This window comes from Gallinula chloropus (assembly GCF_964237585.1).
Source record: "Gallinula chloropus genome assembly, chromosome: 19".
In the NCBI taxonomy this organism is placed as follows: Eukaryota; Metazoa; Chordata; class Aves; order Gruiformes; family Rallidae; genus Gallinula; species Gallinula chloropus.
The window spans coordinates 9060775-9077821 of record NC_140104.1 but is presented as its reverse complement, the minus strand read 5'-3'; the positions used below and the strand labels follow the sequence as shown (position 1 = coordinate 9077821).

Sequence of the window (17047 nt, the reverse complement as noted above, 5' to 3'; positions counted from 1 at the left end):
GGTGTCTGCTGAAGGACAGGCTAATCCCATGGTATTTTTCATAATGTCATATGGGTTTTGAAGAAAGCTGTGACTTTCAGATGCTGAGTGTGGTCAAATAAATCAGTGTCTCTGAAACCTGGCTATATAGACCCAGTTTTTGGACCTCTGATAAAGGAGGAGCTGTGGATTGAGCCTTGAGATGCAGTTGTGAATTCAAGCTGGTTAAAAGCAATTGCAGAAAACCAAAACCTCTTAAGAAAGGTGTTTTATGCTGGAAGCCTGTGTTGTTATAGGAAATATTAACCTCTTCAAGGAACTGTCTCATGCTCACCTCCTGGAACCTCCCTCGTGCCTTGGACACTAGTGGGACATTAGTTTGTAATTTGTGAATAGTCATTTAAGGTTAATAGCAAAAAGTCTGAAACTCAGACCTGAACTTCCTTGAAATGCAGGAAAACTTTGGATTTGAGACTTCAAGTTTTACTGGGCAGGCAAACCAGTTTGCATAACATGAGAAGTAACAGAGGACGTGATGCCAATCCAACGTGAAGCTGTAGTTAAGGACCATGAAACTGTCTTCCCTGCTTATTTTTCTCTCCTATTTTCTTGATTTTTTCCAGACTTGGGTAGCAGGATTGGTAAATACTCTGTAAGGACATCAGGTGGAGCTGAGAAAGCTTGGCTGGGAACTTGAGTGTCACCCTTGGAAGTCTTGAGAGGGTCAGTTTGAAAGGTTCAGGGGTCAGTTTTGCAACAGGTCAGCATCTTCAGGCAAGCACCAGTTCAGCAGCTCAAACTTAAGTTTCACTTGGGGATTTTGAGGTAGCCTAAATTGAGGAAAATTCATTAGTATCAGTGGAATAATTATCCCTGTCAATAAAATCATGCCTGGAGCGCCACATGGAGTTGTGGATCTGGGAGCTTTGCAGGGAAAGGGAGAAGCCACTCAGTACAAAATGACATTCCTTTCTTACTGAGATGCATTCAGCCAACTATTGCACGTCAGTGGTATTATAGTTAACAGAAGGAAAGGAGCCATCCAGAGGGATCATGACAGGCTGGAAAGGTGGGACTGGGTGAACCTGAAGAGCTTCAACACTGCCAGGTGTGAGGTGTTGCACTTGGGCTGGAGGAATCCCAGACATATTGACAGCCTGGGAGAAGAGCTCCTTGGGAGCAGCCCTGCTAAGAAGGACCTGGGTGTGATGGGGGATGAGAAACTTCCCATGAGCCAGCAGTGGCTCTGGCAGCTCAGAAGGGCGATGGGATCCTGGGCTCCATCAGCAGAGGGGTGGCAGCAGGGACAGGGAGGGGATTGTCCCTCTCTGCTCTGCCCTCCTGAGGCCCCAGCTGGAGTCCTGTGTCCAGAGCTGGGGCCCCAATACAAGAAAGATGGGGAACTGTTGGAGAGGGTTCAGAGGAGCCACAAAGATGCTCAGAGGGCTGGAGCAGCTCCCCTACAAAGAGAGGCTGAGGGAGCTGGGCTGGTTCAGCCTGGGGAAGAGAAGGCTGTGGGGGGACCTCATTGCAGCCTTCCAGTCCCTGAAGGGAGCAGAGAAACAGGAGGGGAATCAGCTTGTTCAAAGGGTAGAGACTGGCAGGACAAGGGGGATGGAGTGAAGCTGAAGGAAGGAAGGTTTAACTTGGATCTTAGGGGGAAGTTCTTTGCAGAGAGAGTGGTGAGGGGCTGGAACAGGCTGCCCAGAGAGGGGGTGGGTGCCCCGTCCCTGGGGGTGTTCAGGGCCAGGTTGGATGGGGCCCTGGGCAACCTTGTGTAGCTCCAGGCCTGGAGGTTGGTGTCCCTGCCTGTGGCAGGGGGTTGGAACTCTGTGATCCTTGGGGTCCCTTCCAACCCAGACCAGTCTATGATTCTATGGTTCTATAGTCTTGGTGCAGGAAAGCCCCAAAGCTCCTTTCCAATGCAGAGGGATGTCTTCACATCACAGGTTGTGTTCTCTTGTGCATGGTCACTGTGAGTACCATGTGAAGTCCATAGTGACCATTCTCTTTGGTTGGATTTTTCCTTTATTCTCCTCCTGTTGTGAACTGCCTGTCCTTGTCTTGTACACTGAAGATGATGTTGCAGCCTTCTCTTCCCCTCTCTTTCTCTTTCTCTCTCTCTCCCCCTTCCCCTTCTCCCATCTCCACTCTTCTTTCTCCCCTCTGTGTGACCAGACTCAGACGCAGTTGGAGCATGCCCGAATACGGGAGCTCGAGCAGAGCCTGCTGTTTGAGAAGGCACAGGCTGAAAAACTCCTCAGAGAATTAGAGGACACCAGGGTAATCAACCCCCACTTGCCCTGCCTGCAGACCAGCGTGCATCCCCCTGCCTTGGTGCTCATGATGCCTTGCTTTGGGTTTCTTTTTCTGTTGGGATTTTGGTTTCTTTGGGGGATTGATTTGGTTTGGCTTGAATTTAGGCTTCCCTGATTATTGTTTTGGTTTTTTCCTTTGCTCTCTCTCTCTCCTGGAAATGGTAGTACAATATCATTTCTAGCTTTGCTTCTTGTTGTGGGGACTTGTTTCTCAGATTGAGTTTGCTTCTCTGCCCCATGCCACCATCTGACACATGAGCTCTTCACAATTCATCTCTCAATTAACATGCCCAAATAATATCTGCACCCTGCACAATTCATTCTGCCTCCAGGCCCCCTCCCAGGCTGTAACAGAAAGCACCATTGCAATCAGCATTCCCTTTGTCCTCCCTCCACCTGTGGGAGCTGCCATCTGAAATGGGAGATACCGGTGAGTGCAGGTGGACCAGCTCTGATCCTTGCCCGTGCCTGCAGCAGGACAGGCTGCCCAGAACAGCACACCCTGTCTTTCAAAGCAGCCAGATGTGGGGCTTTTTCACACTGGTGGGATGTGGGAAGCAGTGAACTTGCTTATAATGAGCTCATTCCTCATGGCAGCTGCTTTGGAGCTGTAGAAAGCACAGCCAAAAGGGCAGGATGTTTTGAATGAGCCCTTGCCCATCTCAAATAAAACATACCCAGCCTCCTGAGCTGATGGCTGGGCTGGGGGAGGAATTGCAATTGCAATGAGATGGTATTGATGGCTTGTGTTTTGGCACTGGAAGATCTGCTTGGTTGCCTTGTTTCTTCTGCCTTTTTTTTTCTAATATTCTCTCTAGTCAATTCTCCATCCAGAGCTGCAGCACCCTGAACTCCCTGGGACTGGCAGGTAGTTCAGCCCTGTTAGGTCACATTCAGATCCATAGCCCTCACACTCGATGCTAACCATGGCCAGATGTACTGTCTTGCACCCTCTAGCCCTTCTGTGTTATTTTTACTTTGCCAAACAACCTAACAAGTGGATCAAACCCCCTTTTCCTTTTTTACACCAGGGTAAACCAAGAGAGGTCTGTAGGCTGAGGATTGCTGAGCAGTGAAGGACACACAATACGCTTAATGCTGGTTTCAGTGCTCGTGATAATCCTGCATGTGCATCACCTGGCAAGCTGCCCAGCCTGGAAATATCAGGCCCTTTCCAGAACATTCTTTTCCATAAACTACTGTTGCTCTTTAAGCGAATTTTGAGGGTTGTTTTGGCAGATGTCTGTTTCTCTGTGGAAAATGAGAGGTTCCTATTAGAAAAGACAAATTGCAATTGGCACAGAGATGGAACTGTTAGTTACTGGTGATAGTTACCCTGGTGCAAAGCCCTACTCAAACCAGAGGGTGCTGGGGATCCTTCTCCTTCTTTATTTGAACTTTGACTAATGTCCTTTGGATTTACTACCACTGGAGAGCACACTTAACTAGAAGGAAGGGGGCAGGGATGAGAGGTGTGGGGCCTGACTTTGTCTGTTCTGTCATGTTGCAGTTAACCACGGTAGCAGAGAAGTCCAGAATCCTGCAGCTGGAGGAGGAGCTGAGCCTCAGGCGCAGTGAGGTGGATGAGCTGCGGCAGCACCTCAGGAGCTTGCACCAAGCAGAGACCCCCGAGCAGAACCTGGGCTTGCAGTCAGAGGCTCTTCGTCTCCGAGATCAGCTGCTCTCTGCCAACAAGGAGCATCAAAAGGAGAGCAGCCAGCTAAAGGAGAAGTATGAGAAGACATTAAAGAAGTACCAGCAGGAGATGGAGAAGCTGAAGGCTGTCAATGAGAAATACTCACAGGAAATTGTTGACCTGAAGCATAAAGTTCAGCAAGCCACGAATGAGAACATGGGGCTTATGGACAACTGGAAGTCCAAGTTGGACACGTTAGCTTCTGACCACCAGAAGTCTCTGGAGGACCTCAAAGCCACACTGAACACGGGCCCTGACACCCAGCACAAGGAGATTGTGGAACTGAAGGCGGTGGTGGAGAGTATAAAGATGGAACACCAGCTGGAGTTGGAGAACCTGAAAGCAAAGCATGACATTGAGACGGCTGTTCATATAAAGGAGAAAGAGAGCCTCAAACTGAAGCTGCAGGAGGCTGTGGATGAAGTGGAAAAAAGCAACAGCAACTGGAAAATGCAACTGGAAGCCAAAACAAATCAGCACCTTCTGGAGCTCCAAGATGCAAAGGACAAATGTCGAGATGCTGAGCTGAGGATGCATGAACTGGAGAAACTTCATGGTGAATATACAGATCAGACACAAGCAATAGCTTTCTTGAAAGAGCAGATTTCTTTGGCTGAGAAGAAGATGTTGGACTATGAAACATTGCAGAAAACAGAAGCCCAGAGCAAACAGGAGATCCACAGATTGCAGGAAAAGGTTCTTGTCTTAGAGAATAAGCTGCAGTCCATGGAGGCCCTGCATCCTTCTCAGCATGCAAATGTATGATACCTGGGTCATTTGACTTGTTTATTGTCATTGTTGGTAACCCTTCCTAGGAGTAGCCCTTAACTGATGCCCTGTACAGTTTTTCTGAGGCTTCTGTGCCTCAAAGTTACCTGGGTGTTTTTACTGTATCAGTATAGTGCTTTTTCTGCACTGCATCTCCATGCTGAAGGTGTCTTCCCAGTCTTGAAAGCTAGTAGGGTGACACAACTCAAAGAAATAAGAGTCAAGAGGAGGAGTTTGGCCACATCTGGGCTTGAAGGCACCAAAGTGCTGTGGCAGCAGACTAGGAGCATTGTATATTGTTGGGGTGGGCTGTCAATAAGAAAGGGTTTTTCAAATTCACTAACAACAAGAGGAGGAGCAGAGAGAGAAGATTGGTCTCTTACTTGATGAGAATGGTCACCTATTGACAGGGACATAGACAAAGCAGAGATGTTTAATGCTGCCTTTGCCCCTGTCTTCAACACAGTTAATGGGCTCTAGGACTCCAGATGCCTCAAGTTGGAGCACTATGACTGCAGTAATGATAAAACTCCTAGCGAACCCTGAACTAGTGGGCAACTTGCTGCTTCACTTAGATCCATATAAGTCTATGGGCACCCCAATTCATCCCAGAGTACTCAGGGAGCTGGCTGATGTTGTTGCAAGACCTCCTCTAATTATTTTTCCACGGTCTTAGGAAATTGGAGAGGTCCCAGTTGACTGGAAGCTGGCAAATGTTGTCCCAGTTTTCAAGAAAGAAGACCCTGGTAATTACAGGCCTGTCAGTCTCACCTCAGGGCCTGGTAAAATGATGGAGAAAATCATAGTGGGAGTTACTGGAAAACACCTAAAGGACAAGGCAGTCATTGGTCACAGCCAGCATGGGTTCAGGAGAGGAAGGTCCTGTCTATCCAGTCTGATTTCCCTTTATGACAAGGTCACCCAGCTGGGTGACCAAGGGAAACCAGCCAGTGTTATTTTTTGGGGTTCCAGTAAGGCTTTGGATACTGTGTCTCACAGTATCTTGCTGGACAAAATGTCCAGCTTACCAGTAGACAAAGCCATCCTGGGTTGGGTGGGCAGTTGGTTGAAGGGCTGGGCCCAGAGGGAGATAGTGAACGGGGTTCCATCTGGCTGGTGGCCAGTCACTGGTGGGGTTCCCCAGGGCTCCATGTGAGGCCCAGTTCTTGTCAGGATTTCCATACACGACCTGGACTCAGGACTAGAGGGTGTCTAAAGGAAATCTGCAGGTGACACCAAACTGGGAGGAGCTATTGTCTCTGGGGGTGGAGAAGCCTGGGAGAGAGAGCTGGACAGGTCAGAGAGCTGGGCAAGCACCAGCAGCATGAAGTTTAAGAAGGGCAAGTGCTGGATCCTGGCCCTGGGAAGGGGCAGCCCTGGCTGCACCCCCAGCCCGGGGGCTCAGGCGCTGGAGGCAGCTGTGGCGAGAGGGATGTGGGGGTCTTGGGTGCCAGCGAGTCACCCGTGAGGCAGCAGCGAGCCCAGGCAGCCAGGAGGCAGCCCCCATCCTGGGGCATCCAGCACGGCCTGGCTGGGCCAGCAGGGGATTGTCCCGCTCTGCCCTGCGCTGGGGCGGCCTCACCTCAGTCCTGGGGTAGCTTTGGGCACCACAGGACAAGAGGGACAGGAAACTCCTGGAGAGTGTCCAGAGGAGGCAGCGAGGATGGGGAAGGGTCTGGAGGGGAAGGCTTATGGGGAGAGGCTGAAGTCCCTGGGGTTGTTCAACCTGGAGAAGAGGAGGCTGAGGGGAGACCTCGTGGGGTCTGTGGCTTCCTGATGAGGGGGAGCAAAGGGGCAGGTGCTGATCTCTCTCCTCTCTTTGGGGACCAGGGATAGAACCCAAGGGGACAGTGTGAAGCTGAGCCAGGGGAGGTTCAGGCTGGGAAGAGGTTCTGTACTGAGAGGGGGTCAGGCACTGGCACAGGCTCCCCATGGAAGGGGTCACAGCCCCAAGCTGGGCTGAGGTCAGGAAGCATCTGGATGATGTCCTCAGTGCCATCTCTGACTGGGCTGGGCCTGTATGGAGCCAGGAGTTGGACTCCATGGGCCTTATGGGTCCCTTCCAACTCAGGAGATTCTGGGACCCTATGCCATCCTGCCTTTGTGCATGATACAGGGACATGTGGCTGTGTACTGAGTGACAGGTGGATGCTGGTACCCAGGGCTCTAGGCTGGACCCCTGTTTGTGTTTGAATGTTGTATGAGAAACGAGCAGAGACCTGACTTGCAACTCATCCCTGTGGGGATGCAGGAAATGAAAACAAGCCATGAAATGTGCTCATTTTAAGAATACTAATTTGCAGTCATTCACAGGCAATGCAGGCACTGATGCAGCCTGGAGTGTCACAGCATCATGGCATCACAAGGTTGGAAAAGACCTTTAAGATCATCAAGTCCAACCATTCCCATCCTAAGCTAAAGCAGATCCCTAAGTACCTCATCTGCCCTTGTTTTAAACACACCCAGGGAAGGTGGCTCAGCCCCTCCTTGTGCAGAAACTCATCCCTCTGAGGATGCAGAGTAAATACAATGCCTGTATTTAATTAGCCACTGTGAACAGCCCCATTGAAATTGGTTGAACCCCTAGGCAGCAAAATCAAGCCCAGGAATTACTATTGGCCAAGTCAGAGCTTTGTGCCTCAAAAAAGGCATCTCTGACAGGCCAGGAGAGGCAAAAGCCTGAGAAGGAATCTATAGCATTAACGGTGTTTCAAGGGTTGCTGAACATATTTCATCTGTTAAAGACAGTCATGAACAATAAGTACAGCTGGGGCCCTGGGAGAACTGTGTTGTTATTACAACATGTCATATGTTATAGCCAATATTCAAGCAGGAATGAATGTAAAAGAAGAAACTGGAGACTTGTTTCAGAGCCCTTTAAATAAATGAGAGGGCTCTGGGGGACGTGGCTGCTGGATGAGAACCAGGGCACCTTGAAATCCTTATTTTAACTATGTGTGGATTCAAATCAGGAAAGTGTGGGAAGAAATGCACGGGAGACAGCCTGCTGGGTGTCATAGGGTGAATTCTATTTTAGAATGTCTTGGATAGTTTAATCACAGAATCAGAATCCCAGGGGTTGGAAGGGACCTGGAGAGCTCATGGGGTCCAACCCCCCTGCCAAAGCAGCTCCCCAGCTCATATTGCACAGATCGGTGTCCAGACGATCCCCTCCTTCGACCTGCTGGCCACACTCCTCCTGATGCCCCCCAGGATCCCATTGTCTCTCTCAGCCCCCAGGGCACACTGCTGGCTCATGGCCACCCTGTCATCTACCAGGACCCCCAGGTCCTTCTCTGCAGAGCTCCTCTCCAGCAGCTCCCCCCCAGCCTGTCCTGATTCCAGCAGTTATTCCTTCCCAGGTCTTGGCTAATGTAATGTGACTGCAGTATTAACTATCCAAACATTTTAAACAAACGTGTCTTGTGACCACCAATGTGCTCTTTTTCCCAGACCTTCCAGTAAAAACCACAACCGTGTTTCCAAAGACCAGTTCAACAGTTTTTCCTTACCAAAAATACATCAGGCAGCATATTTACCCCTTGGGGTGTGCTTCTGCTTCTGTCCAGGACGTGTCCTGCAGCCCACCCGCACTCTCGGGGACTGACCCTCGTGGCTTTCAGCGCTGATGGCCACAGCAAATGCCTCATCTGGGCCATGTGCTGAGGTCCCACTGAAAGCTGCTGGGTGTGAAGCTGAAGGCCTGAATCCTGGCTCCTGCAATACAAACCACAAGCGACTGGCCAGAAGGAGAGCACTGGGTCCAGCTCTGGGCTTCTCACCATCAGAAGGACATTGAGGTCCTGGAGCGAGCCCAGAGAAGGGCAACCAGGCTGGGGAAGGGGCTGGAGGGCAAATCCTCTGAGGAGCAGCTGAGGGAGCTGGGGGTGTTCAGCCTGGAGAAGAGGAGGCTGAGGGGAGACCTTCTCCCCACCTCCACTGACCTGACAGGAGGGTGCAGAGAGGTGGGCGATGGTCTCTTCAGCCAGGGGGCAGGAGGTGGGACAAGGGGCAATGGGCTCAAGCTGTGCCAGGGCAGGGTCAGAGCAGATGTGAGGGAAAAGTTCTTCCCTGAAAGAGTTGTTGTGGCTGGAACAGGCTGCCCATGGAGGGGCTGAGTCACCTTCTCTGGGTGTGTTTAAAAAAGGGTAGATGAGGTACTTAGGGATCTGGTTTAGCTTAGGATGGGAATGGTTGGACTTGATGATCTTAAAGGTCTTTTCCAACCTTGTGATTCTGTGATCTCTTTTCCCTCCTGGTTGAATCCTGCTGTTGTGCAAGGGCCCTCTCAGACAATGGCTAACCTGTAGTACCTGGCTGTAGAGGGGGCTCCTCGAAAGTGTTCATTTCCCTTGGGAAGGATGTAAAGAGTCAGAACTTGGGTACCAGATACACTTCTGCTTTGGATGGGGCTTTGTGGTTGTTAACTTTGCTTTGAGCCATTGGGTCAGGGGCTGATTTCTATCTTGCATTTTATATTTCTTTCAGATGATTGAAACGAATGACATTTCAGAAGAAAAGATCAAGATGAAGCAGACTATGGAAGGTAGGAAATATTCTTGTTGCATCTTGGAACACCCTCTTCTAGTGACTCCTGGGCATTCCCTTCCCCTAAGGTCCTGCTCTCACAGGGGTGGCTCTGGAAGTGCCTTAGGAAGCAGTGTCGCCTCTCACATTTTGCTGGGTGGTATTTGTTGCCTGCCTGCTTTTTGTTGCCTAATCTGGCTGAGCACAGGCTTGATGGACAAGGGTCAGGCTGTGGATGTGTCTGCCTGGACTTCAGGAAAGCCTTTGACACGGTTTCTCTCAGCATTCTGACTGAGAAACTGGCTGCCCCTGGCCTGGACAGGGGGACCCTCAGCTGGGTTAAAAACTGGCTGGATGGGCCCAAAGGGTGAATGGAGCCAGATCCAGCTGGAGGCCGGTCACGAGTGGCGTCCCCCAGGGCTCAGTCCTGGGTCCAGTTCTGTTCAACATCTTCATCAGTGACCTGGATGAAGGGATTGAATGACCCCTCAGTGAGTTTGCAGGTGACACTGAGCTGGGAGGAAGTGTTGATCTGCCTGAGGGTGGGGAGGCTCTTCAGAGGGATCTGAACAGGCTGAACTCATGGGCTGAGACCAATGGGATGAGGTTTAACAAGGCCAAGTGCAGAGTGCTGCACAGGGGACAGAACAACCCCAGGCAGCGCTACAGGCTGGGGGAGACTGGCTGGAGAGATGTCAGGCAGAGAGGGGCCTGGGGGTGTTGGGTGACTGCAGGCTGAACATGAGCCAGCAGTGTGCCCAGGTGGCCAGGAAAGCCAATGGCATCCTGGCTTGAGTCAGACACAGTGTGGCCAGTAGGTCTGGGGAGGGGATTGTGCCCCTGTACTGGGCACTGGTGAGGCTGCACCTCGAGTGCTGGGTCCAGTTCTGGGCTTCTCCCCATCAGAAGGACATTGAGGTCCTGAAGCAAGTCCAGAGAAGGGCAACCAGGCTGGGGAAGGGGCTGGAGGGTAAATGAGGTACTCAGGGATCTGGTTTAGCTTAGGATGGGAGTGGTTGGGCTTGATGATCTTTAAAGGTCTTTTCCAACCTTGTGATCCTGTGATGCTGTGACAGGTGGGATTTTGGATTTGCATTCCCACCTCTGTGCCCGTCACACCCACCCCATGCCATGCACTCCAGACCCTCCTGATTCCCACTGAGCATTTCCCAAGCTTTTCATCTTTGTTCATTCTCCCACAGACCTCCAAGACAAGCTGAGTAAAAGAGACAAAGAGGTCTCATCACTGGTGTCCCAGACCGAAACTCTAAGGGCCCAAGTAAGTGGTAAGTTTCCCTAATCCAGTGCTGGTGGGAACGAGGTGTTTCCCTGCCTGGCCTCTTTGCTGGTGCAGAACCAGGGCCCAGGTGCTGAAAGGGGCAGGTCTAAACCACAATGCTTCTTGTCTGCTAATGGATATAGCTGGTTAAAAATGTGTTGAGTTCTGGTCCCTTTTCAGGAGGTGAGTATGGAAGGTATTTCTTACCCTGTTTTGAGAGGGTTTGGGGCTCATTGAATGTCAAAAGTTGAGAGGCAGAAATAAAACCAGAGCTGGGCATGTCATTTCTGAGATCTTAAGTGGGGCCAGATCCAGAGCTGCTCAGGCCTGTGCTGTCAGGAGTGGGGATTGGGAGAAGGCCAAGTGAAGGGGAAGTGACCTTTCTTCTCCTGTACCATTTGCTTCTCCTAGCTTTGGAAAACAAGTGCAAAATGGCAGAAAAGAAAGCAGATTCTGTTTTAAAAGAAAAGAAGAGGCTGGAAGGGGAACTGGAATCCCTAACCAAGAAAACACACGATGCTTCAGGCCAACTGGTCCTGATTAGCCAGGAGCTACTGAAGAAGGAAAGGTCAGTCTGAAGGAGGGAGCTGGAAACAAGGGCCTCTGCATGTGTTTGTGTTTGTTCAGGGTCCTGTCACTTCACCCCAGAAGACGTTCAGAGGTTGACTTGTCCAAGTCCAGCCCCCAGCTTTGCTGTTCTTCAGAGATGTCCCTGTGAGAATGTGGTTAAAATAGGGGCTGCCCTTTCATTGCTTGCAGGAGCTGCAAGACAGCTGGGTGCCTGTGTAGATACTGAATCAAGTCCTCTGCAAGGCAGCTAGGATGGCTGCTGCCCTGCTCTGAACCACCTGTCCTGAGCAGGTCCCAGTCTCTGGTGCAGCGTGGGGGGACAGAAGACCTGAAGTGGTGGGAGCTGGGTCAGGTTTGCTCGCTGGCCTTTCTGTGGGTGATGGGAAGGTGGGGTGGAGTGCAGCAGGACTCCAGTGGGCTCTGCAAATGTCTTCACCTTTTCATGCCACTGGTTCCAGGAGCCTGAACGAGCTGAGAGCCTTGTTACTGGAGGCCAACAGGCACTCGCCCGGGCCGGAGCGAGACCTGAGCCGGGAAGTGCACAAAGCCGAGTGGAGGCTGAAGGAACAGAAGCTCAAGGATGACATCAAGGGGCTGCGAGAGAAACTGGTCGTACTGGTGAGGGAACCAAAAGCCTTCCTGGCCTTGGCACTGGAGGGCTCTGTGCTGCTTGGGAAGGGAGAGAGGGGATGGGGATGGGGTCAGGAAGTGTCCCAGCCCTTCACCCTGGCTCCAGGTCTTCATGCTGTCCCCTTGTGCTACTGAGCATCTGATGGGAGCTTCCTGTGAGCTGTGGCCTGGCTTAGCAGCACCTCACTAAGGAGCAAAAAATGCCCATATGTCCTTCTCCTGTGTTTCTTTGTTCCCACAGGATTTTAGGTCACTGGCTAAATAGGGCTAAAACTTGTGGGAGATACTGAAGATGGGTCAGCTGCCCCGCATTGCTGTACCCATTCTGTGACCTAGGAATAAGCAATGTCCTCTAAGTCCTGTGTATTTCAGCATCCTCCAGTAGATGAAACATGAATAATTTATTGCAACTCTGCTGGGAAGGAGTGGGAGCTGCGGCTGGCGGCTGTGATTGTCTCCAGAGTTGTGCTCTGACCCCACCTACCGTTCAGATCCAAACATGGTTATAGGAGTTCCTGCGGGTTTCTGCTTTGCTTGGGTTTTGCAGCTAACTGGTTTTAAGCTGACACTCTCCTCTTTTCCCTTTGCTGTGTAAGGACAAGGAGAAATCCGTGACGGATCAGAGGCGATACTCCCTGATCGACCCCTCCTCGGAGTCGGAGGTGATCCGGCTGCAGCACCGCCTGGTCAGCACGGAGGACGTGCTGCGCAACGCGCTGGAGCAGGGCCACCAGATGGAGAAGCTCATGGAAGCCATGAGGCTCTCCTCAGAGAAAACACAGGTACAACATCAGCAGTCGTTTTCCAGGGTGCTTCTCTGGAGCAGTCCCCTGGGATCATACCAGGGGCATGCTGAGAAAGACCTGGGTGTGATGGGGGATGAGAAACGTCCCAAGAGCCAGCAGTGGCTCTTGCAGCTGGGAAGGGCAATGGGATCCTGGGCTCCATCAGCAGAGGGGTGGCAGCAGGGACAGGGAGGGGATTGTCCCTCTCTGCTCTGCCCTCCTGAGGCCCCAGCTGGAGTCCTGTGGCCAGAGCTGGGACCCCAATACAAGAAAGATGGGGAACTGTTGGAGAGAGAAGGCTGTGGGGGGACCTCATTGCAGCCTTCCAGTCCCTGAATGGAGCTGAGAAACAGGAGGGGAATCAGCTTGTTCAAAGGGTAGAGACTGGCAGGACAAGGGGGATGGAGTGAAGCTGAAGGAAGGCAGGAAGGTTGAAATTGGATCTTAGGGGGAAGTTCTTTGCAGAGAGAGTGGTGAGGGGCTGGAACAGGCTGCCCAGAGAGGGGGTGGGTGCCCCATCCCTGGGGGTGTTCCAGGCCAGGTTGGATGGGGCCCTTGTGTAGCTCCAGACCTGGAGGTTGGTGTCCCTGCCTGTGGCAGGGGGGTTGGAACTCTGTGATCCTTGGGGTCCCTTCCAACCCAGACCAGTCTGTGATTTTATGATTTTATGATGCTTCAGTCACCCAGATCCCTTTCCCTCTGGTGGAAGCAGCCTGGCAAGACTTGTCTTCTCTTGGATGTAGCTTAAAACTAAGAAAAGCCTTGCTAATTGGTAATGGTGGACCCCTCTGTGCTCTGCAGGAATGGTCACTGAGTGTGGTGGTTTGGGGAAGGTTGCAGTGTGAGGTAACTGTTTTTCCTGTGCAGTAAGGCATGGCTCTGTATCACTGTGGTAAAGGGGCTTTATAATATTAAAGTTGAGGGTTTCTGCCATCCTTTGAGAAGCTTATTTCCTGCTGGAGGTGACTAGGGAAATGTTTGTGGGTTTTTTTCAGAGGCATCTCTCCATCTGATCTAGATTTGTGGATAAACCAGGAACATTTCCCTTCCAGTTGCTGTCTCCCCTTTCCCACCTTCCTCTGGTCTCCCCTTGGTTTTGACAAAAGCAAACCTGCCCCTGTTGTTTGTATTGCAACCTTCTGTGTGAGGCTGAGGGCTGTAAGTAACTTCACTCTGCACTTGGCTCTTTCTGTCCCATGCCTGTGGTGTCTAAGCCCTGACTGCAAAGCCACCAGCTCCTTGGGCCAAGCTTTGTGCTTCTTGTCCTTTTTTGCCTGTCTAGCTGCATTTTCCCTTCTGTCTCCACCCAGGTCATGGCTCTCAGAGCCCAGATGCCCCAGTGCTCCCCTTGCACTTCCTCATTTAAATTCTTAGCCTGAAAAATACCTTTCTCTGGCAATAATGAGCTGCAATTCCCCTGCAAGCAGGCACCTTAGGACAGTACAGAGCAAGCTGCAATGCGTGGAGAACAGGCAGAGAGCTTGTTTTCCCTGATTGGGGGCAGAGATGTGTGATGGTAGGTAACCTGGAGGTGTATCAAGTCTTCTCCTCCTCCCATGACGCTGCCTGCTGTGACACACCAAGGGCACAAGGGCTGTGTGTGTCACAGCAGTACTCCCAGGGAGGCAGGCAGGAGGGGAGGGTGCATGGTTAAAAACTGCAGCCCTGGAAGCTCTGCTAGCTCAGCTGAGCAGCTGTGCACTGCAGAGCAGCTCTTTCCAGCACCAGGCAGGACAGCTGTGGTTCTGATGACAAGTTTGTGGCAGCCCAAGATGTGCTATAATCTGTCAGTCCCTCCAGAGCCACTTCAGCTTCTGCTGTAACTGCTGTGTGGCAGCCTCAGCTGCTGTGAGCTCTGGGAGGCACTGGGGAAGTTATTCCCCCTCCAGAACAGGAACTCCTCCCGCTGGCATCCCTGTCTCCAGGCGTGGTGTGGGTGGCAGTGATTTCTTCCCCAACTGTAGAGAAGAACTGATCTTACACACAGGGAGTTGGAATGGACCTTATGAGGTCAGCTGATCTGTCCCCAGGATTGCTTTGATACTTCCATGCTTAAGAAATCTCAGAGATACAAGATAGTCTTCTAGCCTGGTACTGAGAGACAGAGAGAAGATCACTGTGGGAAGCCAGGATTCAGCCTCCTGTTGATGTCAGGTGTTAAGTGCCTGGTTACAAGGCAGTCTGGATCAAAGCTCCCTGGTTTCAGTGTGCTGTCTGTCCATCCTTATGTAGCAGAGTTATTAACTAGAGGAGATGGTGAAGGGCCTGGAGCATCTCCCCTCTGAGGAAAGGCTGAGGGAGCTGGGGCTGTTCAGCCTGGAGAGAAGAAGACTAAGGGGGGATCTTCTTAATGTTGATAAATATCTGAAGGGTGGGATGCAGGGGGAAATGGGCAGCCCCTTAATCACCTTCGTAGCCTCCTCTGGACTCTCTCCAGGACGTCCCTGTCTTTTTTATCCCAGGGAGCCCAGCACTGGACACAACACTGCAGGTGGGGCCTGACCAGGGCAGAGCAGAGGGGGAGGATCACCCATGGTTGTGGGTGCAGAGCCCAAACCGTGTCACTCCAGCAGCACTGTAGGATTCCCTGCCTGGCAGAGGGTTCAGGTGCTCAGAGCAGAGCTCAGCTTGAATCTCTGCCTGCTGCTTCTGCCCAAGCTAAACCTCTGTCCCATAGGGCTGGTTATGCACCATCATGGTGAGGATGGCAGCTGGGTAGCTGGGACTCCTCTAACAATGGGTTTAAACCTTGCAGCCTTGTCTGCCCATAACGTCTGGGTTTGCTGCTGTCAGTGATTCACCAACTGAATCTGATTACCAAGCCCCAAGTAGCTGACATCTGGCATGCCCTGACTTCAGGCTGCAGCTTTCTGCTCCTTTGTGCTGGGTGTACCATCATTTTCAAGCTGAAGGGCTCCACATTATCCCTGCTAAAGAAGCATTATAAATGTTTTAACAGTTCTTGTGCTTTATAAAGACTGAACAGCCCATTCTGGCTGCCAGGCTTGTCCCCTGAGATGGGATGTGAGGGATGGCAAATGTCCTTTTCACTGCACTGTGTGTTGCAGCTACTGCTGCCCTTGGCTGAGGGTTTGTTTGTCAGGATTTAAGAGTCAGAAGTGAGGAGGGGGATGTTTTGTAGCAGTTCCACGTTGGGGGATTGACTGGGCAGGAAGTTGCAGAGGGCAGGAAGCTTCTTGCCAAAACCAGAGTGGGGTTTTTGCCTTCTCCTTTCCTTGAGCAGAGCAAGCTGCTGAGGAAGGAGATGGCAGCCTTGCCAGACCTTGTAGGAGATATCCCAAGGCTCTGTGACCCTCTTCAGTAAGTACTGTTCCTTCTCCATTGCAGACTGTTGGAAATTCTGGGTCTGCTAATGGGATTCACCAGCAGGATAAACCCCACAAGCAAGAGGTAAGTGACAAGCAGAACGTTGTTTAGAACAGCAGCTGCTCCCTGTGATTTCTTGCCTGCTGTGCTGGGGATGGCTCTGGGATGGAGACAGCTCTGCCAGCAAAGCTCCACTGGGTCTGTTCCCACAGGGAAAGCTTTGCACAGCTCTGCTTCCCCAGCATGCTGGGAACCTCACCTCACCATAAAACCACCTGAAGCCATGGGGAGGGTGCTGATAAGGTGCACGCTGAGGTGCCATGGGTGCTGGTTCTGGGAGAAGCAGAGGGAAGGGAGGGAGGGAAGGGAGGGAGGGAGGGAGGGAGGGAGGGAGGGAGGGTTCCCCTCAGTCTGCTGAGTCAGTGCCTGGACTCCTGGCAGCCCCACCTCAAGCCTGATTGGTCAGAGATCTCTGCTGCCCCTGCTCTACAGGTGGCATTTGTGGGACCTGGTGTCCCCTGGCCTTCAGACTGATGCCCTCATAGGTAGGATGGCCAGCCTGAGGAAGAGGTGGTGTGACTTCCCAGGCTTGTTGGCAGCCCATTGGGTGCCCCAGTTTCCCTCTCCCTAAAAAGCACTCTGTGCTTGCCCACGTTTTGCCTAACAATGTCTCTTTCCTTCCAGGAGAAGCTGTGATAGAGAAGAGGTGAAGAGAGAGGATCATTTCACACCAGTACCGGCTCCTATGCAGTGTCAGGAAAAAGGATACCCCATCTGGCTTTAGCACCTCCAAAAGACTAGACACACAGTATCCTCCCTTTAAAGCAGGACAATGTTTATAATACACTAACTGGTGTCATCAGGACAATCCTGGAGTCTAGTTGGCCAAGAAGTCCTTGTTTCAGGAGGGAGCAGAAAGGTCTCTCTGGGTTTGGTTTCTTACCTGTGTTGGTTTTGACTGTGGAATTTGTATTGCTTGAGCTGCCCCTGTCCCACCAGCCAGCACAGTCTGGGTCAGTGAGTCCCAGTAACTCCACAGGAGCTGGGAAGGGCTTTGCCTGTGGTCTTCAGCTTCAGAGTGTGTGCCCTGAGGCTGCACACTTCCAGTCTGGGCTGTCCCACCCCGTCCCCCCCTCCGCTCCCCCTCAGTGGCTTGAAGAGCCTCACA

General features: G+C 51.8%; 1 protein-coding gene across 1 annotated transcript in view; it reads left to right on the top strand.

Annotated features, from left to right (window-relative positions):
• Positions 1-16598, top strand: part of CLIP2 (CAP-Gly domain containing linker protein 2) — a 53923-nt gene extending 37325 nt beyond the window's left edge. The window contains exons 8-16 of the mRNA XM_084272839.1: positions 2158-2262; positions 3808-4752; positions 9250-9307; positions 10491-10574; positions 10979-11135; positions 11596-11755; positions 12364-12549; positions 15901-15963; positions 16564-16598. Coding sequence (XP_084128965.1) covers positions 2158-2262; positions 3808-4752; positions 9250-9307; positions 10491-10574; positions 10979-11135; positions 11596-11755; positions 12364-12549; positions 15901-15963; positions 16564-16575 — 1770 coding nt within the window. The 3' untranslated portion in view covers positions 16576-16598. The remainder of the gene's footprint in view (positions 1-2157; positions 2263-3807; positions 4753-9249; positions 9308-10490; positions 10575-10978; positions 11136-11595; positions 11756-12363; positions 12550-15900; positions 15964-16563) is intronic.
• Positions 16599-17047: the final 449 nt, after the last annotated feature.